Source organism: Eutrigla gurnardus (genome assembly GCF_963514095.1).
Source record: "Eutrigla gurnardus genome assembly, chromosome: 6".
Lineage (NCBI taxonomy): Eukaryota > Metazoa > Chordata > Actinopteri > Perciformes > Triglidae > Eutrigla > Eutrigla gurnardus.
Window position 1 is genome coordinate 4,146,917 of NC_139920.1, and position 19,700 is coordinate 4,166,616.

At 42.3% G+C, this 19,700-nt stretch overlaps 1 protein-coding gene across 4 annotated transcripts in view; it reads right to left on the bottom strand.

Moving 5' to 3' along the window:
• Positions 1–16,227, bottom strand: part of ect2 (epithelial cell transforming 2) — a 62,301-nt gene extending 46,074 nt beyond the window's left edge. For all 4 annotated transcript variants that reach the window (XM_084011830.1, XM_084011829.1, XM_084011832.1 and 1 more), the window contains exons 1-3: positions 15,920–16,227; positions 15,025–15,191; positions 13,397–13,476 (exon numbers count right to left, since the gene is read on the bottom strand). In XM_084011830.1, coding sequence (XP_083867956.1) covers positions 13,397–13,476; positions 15,025–15,157 — 213 coding nt within the window. In that variant the 5' untranslated portion in view covers positions 15,158–15,191; positions 15,920–16,227. The remainder of the gene's footprint in view (positions 1–13,396; positions 13,477–15,024; positions 15,192–15,919) is intronic.
• Positions 16,228–19,700: the final 3,473 nt, after the last annotated feature.

The following is a 19,700-nucleotide window of genomic DNA, read 5'->3' on the forward strand; positions in this document are numbered from 1 at the left end:
CTCTGATGGAGCTGTCGGCAGATGTCTTTGGATGTGGCGGCGCTGCAGATTGGCAGGGAGAAATAGATGATTTACCGTAGATGACCATTTAGTAGCCCGGGCGTTTAATATGCTAAATCGACTTGGAGCCCAGGCGTTTATAAGAACCAGGCGCGTATTTGCAACAGGCTACAATTTATTTTTGCAATGAGCAGCACCAGACCATCATGCAAAGAACAAGGAGCTCACCATAGCACCACTGGAACAAAACTACTTTTTCCCCCCGACGCATCTTTATTGACATCAGACAATAAATACAAAGACAGTTTGTCTGTGTTACCGCGACACAGGGAGCTGATCAGAGCAGTGTTATGAATGATAACGGAAGGGGGGGTCGATCGCGGTAATTTCAACACTGTACATTAGCGCATTTATCTATATCCCTATATCCCTCAGTCTAGCGCGCCTGTGTTTGTGTGTCTGTGTGTGTGTGTGTGTGTGCGCGCGCCTGCATGCGAGAGAGAGAGAGAGCGCGAGAGGAGGGGCTGACTGACAGAAGAGGTGAGAGCCGGTGAAGTGCTGTTAAAAAAAAACTTTTGTTTTCTGTGCAAGACTATGGTAAACACTTAATCGCCCGGGCGTTTAATTGAACCGGCGTTTATTATGCCAAATGAGGTCGGACCCCCGGCGGCTATTAGAGCACAGGCGCGTATTTGCACGCGGGCGATTATTTGGTCATCTACGGTAAGTAGGAAGCCTTCAGAAGTGACAGGGCTCAGGAGACCTGGGAAGGAAGTCATTCCTGCAGCACTTAGTCTGCCGCCACGCCTCCAAATCACCTTCACACGGCGCTACTGAAAGACAGAAAACTATGGTGTTTACTGGAGAGGACACAAGCACTCACTGATAACCGACACTTCAACATAACCACGACAACTTGGCAGTATTATATGCTGCACGTTTCAGCTGCCTGATCAGGTACACTCTTGTTTTCTTAAAAGGTTTTCTTGGTTCTGCACTGAGATCCAGTCCTGACCCTCAATGTCTCCATCTGCTCACATGCCAAAAAAGCATGTGTGCTTGTGTGTCTCTGTGTGTGTGGGTATGAGATTAGATTTTAATTTGCAACATTGCCAGTTGACGCGTAACTTCACACAGTAGCGCTGCACACAACCACGTTCATAGTGGTCTCCCAGAGCTCCACGATAGTATCTTACGTGTCACATAGAGACCCAACCAAACTATGAGCACAAACCAGAGACCGTCTGCGATACAAACAACAAGCCCAGACAATGTTATTTATAGTGTTTACGGAGAAGCTACGGTGTTAGCATAGCCTAGCTCTGATTGAGCCCAATGCCATTCAGAAAACATCATTCCTTAGAGACCAAACAAAGCATTTTGTTCACCAAGGCCAGTTATAATGAAGGTTTTCAATTTCGTCTAAATAAGGTCCTACTTTTATGTGAATCCAAATTGCTGAGATTAAAATAGTTAAAAAATACTGGAGAGAATGTTACAAAATAGTGTATTCATGAACAAGGTCACAGTGAAGGGTGAAACCAGGACCATCATATTGTCATAAATAAAAGGACACTACAGTTTGAAGAAGAAAACTAAACTGAACCCTGTTCTCACTCGGCCTTGCAGGGAGGGACAATAACTCCCAGGGCAGCAATAGTTTAAAGGCGAGGCCACATTTGGGACAAACACAATGACTCACAAGGAGCCCAGACCAAAGTTTGTATTGAATCACAGGCACACAAAGAAATACAGTGTTGTTCACAAACCTAACATTTTCTTACTACACAACCAAAAGCCTGAATAATGAATGTGAAGTCAACAGACAAGTTCTCTTGCTGTCTGTGTTCAGCCAAAGCTTTTTTGAGAGGCCGCTCTTCGCACACGGCAGCATCAACGAATGTCTTCATCAGAAACGTAGTTGGTGTGATAAAATGTGCAAGATAACCATTATGTTGCAATAATTAGACATGTATTTTCTTAAATTCTCACCGACTGCAGAACAGAGAGATATGAGATATTAATGACATGCATGTTCATATCTGGGATAGGATAATGATATATCGTTCAGCCCTACATTGAGATTCCATTCACAGTCACGTTGCAGGATGCACATTGTCACAGTCGGCCCCGGAGATTCAACAGCCGCTCGTGGCAGGATCCCTCTTGGGATCTCCCAGCCAGATCTCTTTGCTTCCCGGGGACAAGGACCGAGTGCAGCGGGTCTGACTAATGCCTGGTCATCAATGTGTCAATGATTACATTGCTAACTAGATCCCTGATAATGCTACAGTTCTTTGAAGGATTTTTTCCCCACAGCGGTATAAAATAAAAATGATTATTTTTATTACCTGTTTATTCCCGTAATTCTTAATAATTTGTGTGTTTTTATGCAAATAACCACTACACATGACAATAACAAAGTAAAAGAATAACATTTAGTATCGTTTATAATTTACACTGACTTTGTGGTGGTTGAATTTATTTTTCAGGACGCAGGCGTTTTCTGTTGTGTTGCATCCCTAATTCTCATTCTAATTTACTTTAGCCTGATGAAGCGATGCACTGTAGCCTCCAAAGATGACAACGCCAACGAGATAACAATGCATGTTTATAATCAATGATGCCTGGTGCTGAAACACAGTCACATTAGATGGACTGTTTCCCTGATTAAAGTGGAGATGGGCCATGTTATCTGCCCAGAGAAATTGTTTTTTTTCTGCTAATGTTGAAATTCCTGCTGATTGAAATTCAAAAACGGTCAACAGGAACACACTCCCATTTGTTTGTTTGCATGTTTCTCTTGTGTAATAAATGGGCTACAACTGCACTTCACTGTGCTGCATAATGACATGAAATTATCCTTGAATCCTTGACGTTGATGCAAACCTGAATCAGCTGGAAGGACGATCTCATAGCAAAGACAGATAATGCACTGACTCCTCACTCACTCGCTCGTCCGCATCACTGCTCTGTGTTTGGAGTTGGTGGGCAGCAGCAATGTTTTAGAAGAAATGGAAATTGAAGGACCTTTGCTGTGAAGTGTTTTCTAGCTTCTGCAACATGAAGGTTAGTGTTTCTCAAGCTGGTCCTGCATTACTAAACATTAGGTCAAAAACTAGCTTCGTTAAACTCCTATCCCGCATATTATGCTCCCGCTCAGCATCATTGTATCACACGGAGCGTTTCTGAGGAAGCCGGGGCTCCAGAGTGCGTCCATGTTGGGCACACATGCGATCAAAAATCAGTGAAGTGCTGCTAAATATGTTGCTTGGTCCTAACATTCAGCAGCTCTGTTTTTGTGTGAAGCGTCATGTTTTTTTCACCACAGCAAAGATGAATCACCACGGTCTGAGACCCCTCTCCCCTCCCGTAAGATACCGGTCCTGTCTCACTGTCTCCCCTCCCGTAAGATACCGGTCCTGTCTCACTGTCTCCCCTCCCGTAAGATACCGGTCCTGTCTCACTGTCTCCCCTCCCGTAAGATACCGGTCCTGTCTCACCGTCTCCCCTCCCGTAAGATACCGGTCCTGTCTCACTGTCTCCCCTCCCGTAAGATACCGGTCCTGTCTCACCGTCTCCCCTCCCGTAAGATACCGGTCCTGTCTCACTGTCTCCCCTCCCGTAAGATACCGGTCCTGTCTCACTGTCTCCCCTCCCGTAAGATACCGGTCCTGTCTCACCGTCTCCCCTCCCGTAAGATACCGGTCCTGTCTCACTGTCTCCCCTCCCGTAAGATACCGGTCCTGTCTCACTGTCTCCCCTCCCGTAAGATACCGGTCCTGTCTCACTGTCTCCCCTCCCGTAAGATACCGGTCCTGTCTCACCGTCTCCCCTCCCGTAAGATACCGGTCCTGTCTCACTGTCTCCCCTCCCGTAAGATACCGGTCCTGTCTCACTGTCTCCCCTCCCGTAAGATACCGGTCCTGTCTCACTGTCTCCCCTCCCGTAAGATACCGGTCCTGTCTCACTGTCTCCCCTCCCGTAAGATACCGGTCCTGTCTCACTGTCTCCCCTCCCGTAAGATACCGGTCCTGTCTCACTGTCTCCCCTCCCGTAAGATACCGGTCCTGTCTCACTGTCTCCCCTCCCGTAAGATACCGGTCCTGTCTCACTGTCTCCCCTCATGTAAGATACCGGTCCTGTCTCACTGTCTCCCCTCATGTAAGATACCGGTCCTGTCTCACTGTCTCCCCTCATGTAAGATACCGGTCCTGTCTCACTGTCTCCCCTCCCGTAAGATACCGGTCCTGTCTCACCATCTCCCCTCATGTAAGATACCGGTCCTGTCTCACTGTCTCCCCTCCCGTAAGATACCGGTCCTGTCTCACTGTCTCCCCTCATGTAAGATACCGGTCCTGTCTCACTGTCTCCCCTCCCGTAAGATACCGGTCCTGTCTCACTGTCTCCCCTCATGTAAGATACCGGTCCTGTCTCACCGTCTCCCCTCCCGTAAGATACCGGTCCTGTCTCACTGTCTCCCCTCATGTAAGATACCGGTCCTGTCTCACTGTCTCCCCTCATGTAAGATACCGGTCCTGTCTCACTGTCTCCCCTCATGTAAGATACCGGTCCTGTTTTAAGATTATGTTTTTTTCCTGAGGTACAGAAATGAAACTCCTCATTTGACCAGATAATAGATGCCAACTAGGATTGCTCCGATTGATCGGCCGCCGATCGTTATCGACCGATATGGACCCTAAACAGGGTGATCGGTGGGCCCTCAAAGTGCAGATCAGAAAAACCAATCGCATATTTCTATATATATTTTTTTACCCAAGACTTTTTTTCTGCGTCTGACGTAAATTATATGAGACTGTTTTGTTTTCCGCGCGTGACGTAAATTACCTGCGACTGCTTTGCCGCTGTGTTTTATGAGGCTGGCAGCATAAATTCTCCGGTCTTGAATTTTTTCACAGTTTCCGAAAAATATGTAAAACTCGCTGTTTGCAAGACATGCGGCGCCGAAATTAAGAGGTGGTAATCAACAACGACAATTTAATACAACCTCATCCGGCATTTGAGAACGCACCACACAACAGAATTCGGTGAGTATGAGAAACAAGCCCGGGCAAAACAAATCCCAAAGACACCGGTCACTCGGCCCACCGTAAACAGGGACAGTTAAAGGTGGAGGGATATAACAACAAAGCTTATGGAATTCATTGGACTTGAATGTAAATACAGGACATCGAGAATTATTATTATTCTCCCATCCATTCTGTGATCGGTGATCGGATCGGCCCTCAAAAATGCTGATCGGAGAATCCCTAATGCCAACTACAGGTCAGACTACCATTGTCATACTAGTTTGTGTCCCATCTGTAATTACACCAAGCAATCTCTTCATCTGAATATCTCCTTGCCAAAGATTATAAGCAAACTAGATGAGAGCCTTTTCTTGCACCTTGTTAAGTAAACACAGGCACTTCAGGAAAAGCCCTCGAAGATGAGTAGAGTTGTGCACTGAGTTGATAATCTCCATGTGGTTGATATGATAGTCAGGCAGCAGAGAATGGCTGGCATGTAAATGCACCAGCCACAGCCAGCAGCTGTCAACAAAAAGTCACTCATTGCAATGCAGAAGCTACACTTTAGTACTGTAGGTTGTAAAGGCTCTGCAGGCTGGCAAATATTACACCCAGACCCCTGCAGTAGCTTGCCTTATCGCCACAGACAGGCAGGTGTGTGGCTGTGTGTGTGTGTGCGCACGAGAGAGAGAGACAGAGAGAGAGAGAGAGAGAGAGAGAGAGAGAGAGAGAGAGAGAGAGAGAGATGAAGAAGTAAGAAGTGTCCAAAACAGGACCAAACCAGTGTTACTATATGTCATCGTCCATCGACAACATCGGCCACGTAACTTTCATAAACCTCTACTATGTTAGAAAATTGCTTGATTTTTTTAAGATAGTTTGTCATAGGGATGCAAACAATTAATCGATTATCGATTAATTGTCGATAAGAAATTACTCGATTAAAATAAATTCATTGCAATCAATTGCGTTTTGAACCCGTAATTCCCCGCCAGTCCACGTGAGGGCGCTCTTGACGCCAAACGTACTTGATGCACATGCGGTAACACAATAGAAGCAGGGCTCTGACGACAACAACAAGACAAACGAGAAGCGGGACACATAAGCCCAAATTATGCTTCCGTGTTGACACAGAAGAACGTAGCGGGAGCGCGCGGCGAGGATTGTTGCGGCCGCGCGTCTTGCGGAGCAAGTCTACTGTGCTGCGCGGAGGCGCTCCTAATGTAAATCAGGGCTCCAGACTAACTTTTTGCATTGGTTGCACTGGTGCGCCTAACTTTTTTTTTTAGGTGCACCAGCACAAAATTTAGGTGCACCCACATTTTTCATCGTGTCGCCTTTAACGCCAAAAAGTCACCTTTTTATCGCTCTCCTTTTACATAATGAGGCTCCCCTTATGGCCTAGGTTAACTGCAGCACCATCAGCTCCCAGAGCACCCGTTTTCTCCAGCCAATCTGCACACTGATGCCCAAGCGCAGCAAATTCTTGCTTTGTGGCAGAAAAAAATCCTCAAGAATAAAAAGATCATACAGGTCACTTGCCTATAGATTGCAAATGGAAAACAGTTTATGTGATCTTAGCCTAGCCTACTTATATTTTTACTTAGGCTATTAATTTTTAATAATATTAGGAATAGGCTACTATACAATTTCCTATTCATGATCTCTCATGCTGTAATGTGGGCCTTCAAACACTGTGCGTGTCCATGCTCCACCGGACATGTCCAATTAACATGTTGACCGGCCTCCCTTTACGCAAAATGCAGCAGTAGACAATAACGCACTCCTTCGTAGAGACGTCTGTGACGCCGACGCCGTCAATCATGAATGACGTGTACGTGGCGTTTCCAACCTCCGCAGCTGTCTTGTTCTTTAGTGTGTCGGCATTTTTTTCGTGAACGACAACTCCTCCTTTGCAATATTGTATGCAACGTTTAATTTTATAATAACTTCAAATTCCTCAGTGGAGCTGATTGATACAGCCTGATGCTGAAATGCAGCTGGATGAGGGGCCACTTTATTAACACACTTATCATGGCATGTAGTATGCTTTTTGGACATATTGCGCTTTTTCAACGTCTCGATGCAAAATGTTGTTGACTCCTCCACAAACGCACTATTACCGGCCATATTCTGACCGCACTCCCGACAATAAATGCAGTGCATTGAGTCCCTTTCTTTATCTTACATCAGCCAGGGAAATTGCTTCAACCAGTCCTGTCTGAAGGCATATTTTTGGGCTTTTTAATTAGTCTTGGGGCGAGGCTTTCTGCCTCTCTTCACTTTCAAAGAAAATCGAAGTGCTCAGCACTCATTGTCGAAGCGCTCAGGAGTACCTGCTCAGCTCGCTCGCATTTTTCAAACTGACACAATTTACAGCAGTGAAAAGGACCACAGCCAATCAGAGGCAAGGACCCGCCCGAGCTCCGTCTCTCACGATGCCATCAGGAGAACACAAAGAGATGCTGCGCTTATGATTTTTTTTTTTTCACCTGAGCAGCGTTAGGTGCACCAGTGCGACCTACAATTTTTTTCAGTCGCACTCATACAAACTTTGGGCGCATTTGAGACCAAAATGGTCGCACTCTGGAGCCCTGTAAATGATTATTGATTTATGAATGAATTGATAGGTGGCTTATTTTTGGCGTATTGATTTTTTTTATTGGCCTGGCGGCAGGTCTCCTTGGCCTGGCGGCCCCGCCAGGCCTGTACAATGGTAGGGGAAACACTGAGGGAGTATCACGGTATATTGTCCCACCACTAATCTTGGCAATATTACGGATTTTAAAGATGAAGCCATTTCTTTTGGAGGCTCCACAGAAATTTAGCTGAGCGGTGTGCCTCTCTGAATGCAGCAACGTAAAAAGATGTTGACCCAATCATATGTAATCATTTTCTAGATCCATTATTTTGGGAAAAGACACAAGCAGTTACTATGTGTGATGTGGGAATTGAAAGAAGTAAGATGGTCACTGATTTATGGTTACATTTAACTTAATGCAGCATTGTTGTAAATGTTTACTTTTTTTCTCTACACTTTTATACTTTTTCTTGGATTGCACACTATTGTTTTCTAATAATATGTAAAGTGAATTGACTGGTTCTGTTGTCCACAACATTTCATTGCATTGTGATTGCGTGTCTACATGCATATGACAAATAAAGCTTGAACTTGAACTAAATGTTTCAATTGGAACTGTATTTTAAATTGCAAATGATTTTTCTGATTAGTAATTAATTTTATATTAACTAAACCTCTGAGACCCATGAGATCGCTATCCCAGACATTATATCATTAGCTCCTTTTAGACTGACTTTTCGTTGTGGGAGTATTCTGCCGTTATTCCGCCGTATTCCGTAACAGAATATTTCACCTCTGAGACGGCAACGGAGGTCGTCACAGAGCCGCATCAGAGGTGAGACGAGGTGATACGCCGAGCTATCTAAACGCTCCGAGCACCCAAGGCAGAAATTACGTGAAGACACGTTACCAGGGCGACACGCCGCCGGAGGATTTATCGAGCTCAAAGCGTAAATCTGAAAAAGATAAAATGGTGGTAGTTGCTCGTACGAGTCCGCCGTTATACCCATCGACATGTTTATGATGCAGCAACTTCACTTGTTGAAGAGTCGTGTAATATGCAAGACGAGCAAAAGTTCACCTTTCGTAGTTGTTTTGATGCATCGAGCTAATTGATTTCCGACACTCATTAGTACTCGGCATGAGACTATATGAAAATTTCATGATTACAATAGTTACGATGCATAATATTCCCATAATCATCAACATATGCTTAAGCTGGCACTTTAAGGCAGAGTAGTTAATTTGGAAGAAAAAAAACACAGATAATGTAGCAGCCTGGGGTCCCCCAAAGGACTATGGTAGAGCCTCACATTAGTACAGAGACCTAACAAAACTACAGAACTATGTGCATAGTCCAGAGATGGTCTATGGTCCAAACAAGGTCACTCCAGTATTTATGCCTAGATGACCTTATTTTAAGTGTTGATGGAGCAGCTACAGTTCTGGTACTAAACAGTCTTGAAATTGCATGAAGTGGGTATTACCGGAGCTGAGACTCTTGTGGATCCAATGAACCCAATCCCATTTCTGTGATGAGATGAGCCCTCATAGCAGCCATTTCATTGTAGTGAGAACATTTTTTGAAACTTGACATCACTGTATTAAATGTCCCGTAGTGACCTCTAGGAGAATCAAAGCCTCATGAATCTTCGCACAAACCAGAGACCGAGGGCATTCAGTGGAACTGCCAGGCCAGGAAATACCAAAATAAAATATTTCAACTGCCCAAATTAACCAAATATTAGGGATGCACCGATACAGGCTACTCAGTTCATACTCATAATTTTCCGATACAACTTCACCGGACACCACTGCAGCAACGTGACGTTAACCTCTCACCACGGAGCCTAATAACCAGCTGCAACAATAACCTGATCAACAAAAATGTTAAATCATCCTTCACCCAATCACAGCGATTGGAACTCGGGGCAGAATGTCTGTTAAGCTTCAGGTTTCTTGACATGATGAAACAGTCTTTACAGGGCTCCTTTCATGAACCCAAAATACAAGACAACAAGTTACTTAAGTTACTATTACTTATGTCACAATACAGTAAGTGAATGCATTGCAGAAATGAATGCTTCGCCCGACAGTAGCAGGATACACTGACACAAAGGGCTGGGCGATATATCGAGTTTTTAAAATATAATCGGGGGACATCCGAGTAGAACACTGAGAGGAAAAGAGAGGGACGGCTAATCGATAAAAGCCTACCTCATGTCCACATTGCGTATTCGTGCATGTGCTCGTGCACGAATCATACCTACTCAAATCCACCTCTTCCAAGCGTGCCGAGGAAGAGTACCGTTGGAGTGCTCACACTAGTCATACAATCCGGACTTTAGGCTCTATCGTGCTCCCTTGTGAGCACGAGTGTTGTTTTTGGCGGCCTGTTTTACTTTTAGTCTAGTCTTTGTCTCAAGCTATCATTTTAGTTTTTATCAGTTTAAGTCATGTTCATCCTATATTTAGTCTAGTCAAGTTTCAGTCGACTAAAAGTCTGAGCATTTTAGTCTTATTTCAGTCAGAATTGTCCATGACTATTTTAGTCTAGTTTTAGTCGACGAAAACTGATGACATTCTAGTCTAGTTTTAGTCAAAGATTGTATTTAGCCAAACCCATTTCACAATTCAAACAAGGTTATCTTATTATTATATTATTGTTACCTTATACACTCAAGAATACATCCATTCCAGATACAGAAGACGCTCTGATTTGAATTTACAACATATTATTTTACTAACCAAAAATGTTATCGTCACATGACCAGCATTTTCGCATCTCGTCTTGTTTTCCTCATATAAAAGGATAAAAGTTCGTTGACGACGATATTGAGTCATAATTTTCATTAATGAAAGCAACACTACCCAGATACACATTTAATAAAGAATAACTGTCAAAAAATAATGCCAATAAATATTATTAATATTTAATAATATATAATAACGCGACTTAACGAGACGAAACAACGTTACAACATTTCGTCTCGCCTCATTTTGGTCAGCGAAAATGAAAACACATTTTAGCATAGTTTTTATTTTGTAAACCACATTTATTTGTCTACAATATTGCATTATATATTTAATTATCGTTATCGTCACATGACCGGCATTTTCGTTGCGTCTCGTCTCGTTTTCCTCACGACGATATTTCGTCATAATTTTCGTTAACGAAAGCAACACTAGTGTGCACCCTTAAACCCTCTGTCAAATATTGGATTTTTTCTAAGTGCCTCTAAAAACTGTGTTTTCAATTTCGAGCTGAATGTAGCCTGCAGACAACTCATCAAATGGCCAAGATAGGAGAAGGTCGAAGTTTAAGGAACATTTTAATTTTATAATATGTATCCTGTTTAATACTGTGGCCAGGCTTACACAGTCTTCACCTATTCTGAGCCCTGCTATCACAGCTAATGATTTTTTAGAGTTTTTTACCGATAAAATCTCCCTAATAAGGAGCAATATCTTTGGCCAGCAGTCCTCTAGTAACATCACTGACCAGTGCTCTGCATCCCTGTCCACAAGTTCACTCTCACAGTTTAAACCTATTTCGGCTGAGGCCTTGGCCTCAATGGTTGCTGCCTCTAAGCCTACAACATGTTTACTAGATCCCATCCCTTCTGACCTCTGTAAGGAACTTTTTCCTTGTCTCAGTGGCCCTTTACTTACCATCTTAAACACTTCCTTCACTGAGGGGTGTGTCCCCTTATCCTATAAATCTGCTATCATTAAACCACTCCTCAAGAAACCCAATAGCGATTCTCTGGTTCTTGCTAATTACCGACCTGTCTCCACTCTCCCCTTTTTCTCCAAAATACTTGAGAGAGTTGTTGCTGATCAACTGACTGCCCACCTTTCTGCCAACAACCACTTTGAAAAATTACAATCTGGTTTCCGCTCTTGTCACTCTACTGAAACTGCCCTAACTAGAGTAGTAAATGACCTACTAGTTACTGCTGACTCTGGATCAGCTTCCTTACTTTTGCTTCTTGATTTAAGTTCGGCCTTCGATACTGTAGATCATGATGTGCTTCTGGACCGACTGGAACATTATGTTGGTGTTCATGGGCTGGCGCTCTCATGGTTCCAGTCCTACTTATCTGGCAGAACACAATGCGTCAGTTTTAATAACTCCTTGTCCAAATCCTCTACAGTTATAGCTGGTGTGCCTCAGGGGTCTGTCCTGGGCCCTTTGCTGTTTTCTATTTACATGCTTCCTCTGGGTAGAATAATTGCTGAATACGGTATACAGTTCCATTTCTATGCCGATGATACACAACTATACATTCCACTGCAACCTAATGACCCCTCTCAAATACTGAATCTGGAAACATGTGTAAATCAAATCAAGATCTGGATGAGCCACAACTTTCTCATGCTCAATACTACTAAGTCTGATCTGATGGTAATCAAGCCAAATAATTATAAATACTTATCCCAGGGTCTTGGTCTCAATATTGACGGTTGTTTCATCTCTGAAAGCACTCGCATCAGAAACCTCGGTGTTACCTTTGATCCAACCCTGACTTTTCAGTCCCACATTAAAGAAATCACCAAAATAGCTTTCTTTCACCTGCGGAATATTGCCAAAATCCGCCCTTCTCTATCCCGGCGTAGCGCCGAGGTGGTTCTCCATGCCCTTGTGTCCTCCCGTTTAGACTACTGTAATGTCCTTTTTTCCGGCCTCCCCATCTGCACTACCAGGAGTCTCCAGCTTGTACAAAACTCAGCCGCTAGACTTTTAATGAAATCAGGTAAATTTTGCCACATAACTCCGGTCCTGGCATCCTTACATTGGCTGCCCATTCAAGCTAGAGCTGATTTTAAGGTTCTTCTTTTAACCTATAAGGCCTTGAATGGACTTGCACCACTGTATTTAACAGAACTACTTACTCCCTACACTCCGTCACGTCCTCTTCGTTCTCTTGGTTCAAACCTCCTGGTCATCCCATATATCAGTAAAAAGTCAGCTGGTGGCAGGGCCTTTTCCTACCGTGCTCCTCTCTTATGGAATGGCCTTCCACAAGACATCAGAGATGCTACATCCACTGCGATTTTTAAGTCTCGTCTTAAAACATACCTTTTTACCCAATACTTTGGTGAACACTAACTAATTTTATCACTCTCCTCTGGTGTTTTACTCTTGTTTTATTTCTACTATTGTTGTATTTATTTTTATTTTTATTGTCTGCTATTATTGTTCTTGTTTTTACTGTAAAGTGTATTGAGACCATGTACCATGGTGATTTTGCACTTTAAATAATAAATTGATTGATTGATTGATTGATATTGTTATTTAAAAAGCAAGTAAATGTTGACATTGTGCAGCCTGTTTAATAAAAGTGCCTGTGTTACACTTGGCACATGTTTATTTGATTTGGAACTGATTTGTTTTTGTTATGTCTTTATAGGAAAAAATATTGATATATATCGCGTATCGCCATTCAGCTAAAAAATAACGAGATATGATTTTTGGTCCATATCACCCAGCCCTACTGACACATACTGCAGACATCACCCACATGCAAACGTCAGGTGAAAACATCTTAAATTGACACCCATGGAGGATTTTGGCGTCGCATTTGGTGCTGCTTCAGATGCGCCGAGTCAATAGCTGGGGAAACTGGCCAAAAGTTCTCATCCATTGACAGTTCTAACCCAGAAACATCAGGATGGTCCTTTTAAACAGAGTGAGCAGTGATGTTGACAAGCTCAGATGGTGGAAGCCTGCCACCTTAATAGAAGCCACTGGTCCTTCAAGATTAATAGAGGAATGATGTACCTGCAGTGCTTTGACCAGCGCTCCATTTCTGCCCGCTGCTCCCACAAGAACAACCCTCGTCTCCACTTTAGGCAGCATATCTGAGAAATGAACACAGAGCAACACAGAGGCAGCGTGAACAAGGTGGAAAGGGGGGATGAGGCAGACACAAAGAAGAATTGGGCTAGCGACAGCTCATGGAGTAGTCTCCTCGTCTCCGGGAGGTGATGCAAGTTTTTCCTCATTTTGAATGACAGCCCGGGTTTACAGCAGGACAATGCATCAATGATTAAGAGGGAAGAGAAAAGGGTTGCATAGAAATTGGGTAGAGGAGGGTTAATATACGAGCAACGTATGAAGCTGACATATGTTCGCTGTAGTGGAACTAGGGACGGGAAATTGCAGCAAAAGATACTCTTCACTCGGAACTAGGGATGCACCGATCCAACTTGTTCAACCCGGACACCTGTACCTGGCCGTTTGATATGGGCCAGTAATGAATACTGAGCAGTAACAGTTTAATTAATATGCTGTATGCCTTCCTGTGTGGAAGACTGGGGTCATTCATTCATCTGTAAGACACAATCAGGCTCGACTTGCAGCAAATAAATACATAGATACAAATGTAATGACTTGTATTATTAGAATATGTAATTGTCTACCACCAACTTGCTGTGAATAAAACAGCAACATTAACAGGAATAAATATTCAAATGTACCCTTTTCATTCAGGCAGAAATGAGTCAAAAGTTAAACAGGAATTCAAATCCCAGTAAATAATGTGAATATAAACAGAACTGAACATATGGGCCCCTTTGTCACAATACCCAATCCAGCTACATACGTCAGTATCGGCTTGATATCGTTGCATCTAAAAGTAACGTAAAACTAAAAGTAGGGCCAAAGTAATGTCCTGACCACATTGTTAGTGATAATTAGGTCTGCGCCGCTGTGTGGCTGCACAACAACTGCTTTTTGGTCTACGGCTACATGTTTGGGATCGTCTTGGCGTGGCTGTGCCTGTCACCATGGACTACTGCTGTTGATACTATTACTACTGTTAATACTACTACTACTACTGTTGATACTATTACTACTGTTAATACTACTACTACTACTGTTGATACTACTACTACTACCAACACCAAACGCAGATGGAACGCAAAGGCCTGGTCTGCTCAACATTTCTGCCTAAAAGACTCGCCACTGTCGCGCTCTTGCTCCTGGTGTTGTTCGGAAATGTATTGGCTCTGAAAATCATGAGTGTGTTGTAGTCCTGCTGGATGTGTAAAGTATCCTGAGATAACTTCTGCTGTGATATGACAATTTAAATAAAATTGAATTGAATAGTTTTAGCTTAGTTGCCAGTTTATCATGTACACAGAGTGAATACACTGTAGGTCTCAGCACAAATTTAAAGTTGAAGTCAAAGAATAGTTCAGTAGTTCAAATGACATTTTCCAGTTTCTTCCAGTTTTGTCCGCTGTATTTTTGAATCTATTACTGCTTTTTGTCTTTCTGTTTAAGATCCATTTTTGGCTTGCACACATGTAGGGAAATCCTGATCTTGACTCACTAGAGGGTATTATCTGTGCTGTAATTGAAGATACACAGAGAGAGAGAGAGATATTTCGAGAAAGGAGACTGACCTTCCCCATCTTCACATGCCATGCCCAGAAATACATGGTCCTTGGTGGTTTCAGCGATCCTGGAATCATAGACCGAAGTATCCACCAACAGACTCCGAGCCGTCCCTAAAGTCAGTATGCTGCTGTCAGCCATGCCAGGAACTTACGGAGGCACCGAACTGTCCAATCTATCAAAAGTTACACAGAATGAACAGAGACACAAAGGACACGGTGAGGCAGGCAGGAGAGAGGACGCACAGTAACAAGGAAGAAAAGGAGGAGAAGGGTGACAACTGTCAAACTAGGCAAGAGACACAACTTGGAATGACTTCAAACACACACACACACACATACACACATATATGTATATATATATATATATATATACATATATGTGTGTATGTGTGTGTGTGTGTCCGAAGTCTGTGGATGTGATAACTTTGGTAATAGTAAGGCAAGGCAAGGTTGGTTTGGTTGGTTACTTGGCATGAAAATACAGATGAGTTGTATAATACAGAACATTTCAGTGCTGAGAAAAAACACATCAACACATATTAATGGTTACGGCTAAAACAAAAGACAAAACGTACCGTGATAAAAACGTAAAACAAGCATTGACGGACATTTCTCACCAACACGTTAGACGTTTTGTGGATAACAAAAATATTAACGTTACTTTTGTCCTTCGTGTGCTTTGTTAAATATAAGGGACAGCGTATCTTGCACAATTAGGCCATGTGGTTATTAACGAAAAGGGTGTATCCAACACATATCGTAATGCTAGCCCAGTTGACGTTGGCTGCTTGAACAACGGCAGCAAATATCCCCTTCGCTTGACGTCAGCAGAGGTTGGCTAACGTTAAGGTTTGTTTTCCACCACAATAAAAACATATGAACTCAAATGAACCAAACTTACCAACTGTTTCGGTGGCTGGTACCTTAGATAAAGGAACAACAGAAGAGAGCAAGCGGCGCTAAACTAACGTTAGCTGCCGAACTAGTTCAATTAAATAAGCTAACTTAGCTAGCTACCGAGCTAGTAAGTCAACAATCCAAAGCAATTCCTCTTCGTTCCGTAACACTCTGTAACATCTCTCCGTTAAACGTCGAGTCTTGTATCAACGCATGTTGCCATTTATGCGTGAAAATAATCCAAAATGTCGAAGTGTTTCTGCTGTATTTTGATGACAGCTAACTACTTCATAGTAGTCCCATCGAAGTGTCCGTCTGCTTTTCGAGCTCAATTCAAAAAGCAAGCGAACAACGGTGCCGCGCGCTGATTGGGTCAGACTGACGGAAAGCCAGCGGCTTCCGTCTGGCGAGGCAGCTGATTGGTTCGTTCATTCAAATCACGATGCGCACTGCGTTCGCTGCACAGACTTGTGGCCTTCAGGAACCGTCGGAAATCTTTCTTACTATCCGAGACGGAAAAAATACCGTGAATAAATTAATTGGTATACTGAAACTTAATTATTACATCAACTAATTCTGCCAGCACGATTCTACAGTACGATGGCGGTTTTTTAATGTGCCGCTTTTTTTGATCGAAAGAATAATAATAATAATTACAAAAAGAAGTAGGCTATTTTCTCCAATTTTCAAGAAACACAAACCTCTTGGCAAGTGGCATTTAGGTATATTATCAGGGCCAATCTGAAAAACTGCTTTACATAAAATATTAATCTGTGAGCTTCCTGTATTTGTTCACATTCCACAGTAAAACAAGCCATGTGTGGCTTCTGACACTGAAAAAGCTATACAATATATCAAAATTCCAATAATAATGTATTTCCCAACAGCACACATTTTTTTTTCTTTTGCATTGATTTCAAATGTACATGTTGTGCTACTGTTAATATCTAAAATATTCACATGATCGTGATTTATTGATTCTCAAGTACATTAAAATGCCTGTGTAATATTTTATGCTTTTATCCTAATATTCCTAAAATGAGATGTTGTGTCGGCCTATGGCTTTTCATTTCAACTATGATTTGGTGAAACACATGCTCAAAAATGTACAGAATCACAATCTTTTTTGAGCCTGCAAAAATAAATGTTAAGCCCTGCAACCACCCTGTTCTATTTCTGCAGGTGTCAACTTTCTCAGAAGTGTCTGTGTCTGTACACTAATCATATAAATAATAAAATATGTGTGAGATGCTTGGATTTTACCTCTAGGACTAAAGGGGAGGGGAAGAGCACATTTCCACTGGGGCGTTTGTATAAAAGGGTAAAGCATGATTTCTCAAAGGCCCAGAGCTCTGCAAACTGGCTTTTGTTTCCTCAGCAGAGTGAAATAAAAGGGAGTTCAGCTCACACACACAAACGCTGGATTGCTCTCAGGCACACAGCAACAACCCCTCTGCTTCATAGTTATATGCTCCCACACACACACACACACACACACACACACACACACACACACACACACACACACACACACAGAGATACAACAAAGAAATAAAACCCATCGTAGTATTGTTTATTCGCATGTTTCAAGTGTTCCTTTCGGTTTTGAAAGTGAATCCAAGACTGAAGCGCCTTAAATTTTCATTCTCTCTACTGGCCATGAATCTTTGAATGTGTGTTAATACAGTTGCAAGCTTCCCTTTGTTTGTGCGTTAGTACGAGGGGGAGAAAACCGTTAAATAACCGAAAATGTTGCTTTTGAAAACACCAAAACATGGATGGGAATTTTTGAATTATCTTCTTTTTTTTAACTGAGGAGTCAGACAACTACACGTGGCATTCGCTGTGTGTGTGTGTGTTTGTGTTTTTTAAAATAATTAATCTAGAATACATTCATATTATGCATTTATAAGGGCATGGAGAGAAACGATTAACAGAGACATGACAACTTTGTAACTTTTTATGTCGACACACACAAAGCAGATAAATGGGGCATTTATAAATGTGTATAAAGACTTCTTATGACCATTAACACGACCACACTTTAGACTGGAATTACTGGATTTCCCAGTCCTGAAAGCAATGGCTGGACTGGGAGAAAATTCAGTGGCATGCAATCCTTCTGGACCAACACTGACGTTCAAGACCTCTGGTTCATCAGGAAGATGGGCGGTCTTCAGATAATTGGTAAAAAAAAATGAAGGAAAATATTCAGTTTACACAACCTGTTGTATCTGAAGGTGAATCATTTCGGGAAAGTCAGCTGTAGACTGGTGAGTTTAAATCTGGATTCATGAGGACTATGCCAGTCTTGCTACCAGTCCTTTTTTGGAAGCTTTTAAGACCAGTTCTCTAAATTGGAGGCTATAAATGTGGTCAAGTAAAAATGCAATTTGTAATAAAACCCCCTCTGTTTAAAGTAATGTAAGTGTTATTAATATTAAATACAATTTCAAATTCCTCTGCGGTGGTACTGATAAAGGATCTCCGCTCATCTTGACATGATTCAAACTACAAGGTGTTTCTTTTTATCACTTTGAAACAGGTCTAACAAATACAGTATTACGGTTTAAATGTTTTAGCGTACAAATAATTCCAAAGAATACAAATACCACACAAATGGATTAAGCGTATGTTTAGAGGGGTCCTTCCTTGGAAAATGTTCTCCCCTGTCCCCAAAGACTTGAGAACCCTGTTGTAGTGTATAATATATGATATGATATGATATGATATGATATATGATATAATATCATATCCAGTGTCCATTAAAATGTTAACTAAAAAGAGGAAATTAAAAGAATGAGATAGCCCGTTAACGCAATGGGAAAACATTTTCTTTCAACTATAGTTTCTGGAGTAGTTTCACAGATAGTGAATATTATAATATGAAGAAAAACAATGACAGGATGTCTGACCAGAGTTTGGAGACTATCTTTAAGTCCTTGGCTTCAACAATGTAAATACAACAATCTGTCATTGACAGACACAAACACAAAGTTAAAAAGACGGATGCACAAACAACAACCCTTTAGGTAGCAGTGTGCGTTCTGGAGGACAGTGAAGATGTTCATTTCCCACAATTCCTTTGCTTTTCTTCTCCCACTTCTGTGAAATCCTTAGTATGCTTGTCGCACTCCTGAGGCTGTCGGACTGCTCCTTCAGTCATTTTACTGACTGACGCACACACAATCTCTGTCTGTCTTTCTGTATTCAGCCCTCAGGAGGTTCACTGTGCCGAACAAAGCTTTGTCAAGACCTTATCTTCCCTCTATCCAGCTTTGTGCTCTCTACACTTCCTCAAACCTTTAGATTTCTAGCTCAGTCCCCAAATACACATGTATATAAATACATACAACGGTAAAGGGAGATACCAATTCTTGAGATGATAGCACGCCACCATACAGACAGAAAAGCTGTTTCCCATGTTAACTTAAAATGTATAGACCAAATGATGAAGGGAAAATTGGTCAAACCTTGAGCTTTATTCATAGCTGCAGCGCACCCGGAAGTAAGCATCGCCGTTTTTCCTTTCAACAAATAGCCAAGGAATACTTCCATTGGATTTAGGTTGAACCTTGACCTACGGTTCTTTTAACTTTACTGATGGTTAACCTACACGGGTTGTGCTTCTTGCACATTTGTCTCATGTATCGCAGCATTATGTGAAATACAAATGACTAGAAAGCCCTAGGATCAGTGCTGGGCTGTGAGTCAATATTGGAGTAGCGGTCACACTGCAGGAGCAAATCAAGGCAAAACTAGCACAAATAAACCTTTTGACATTT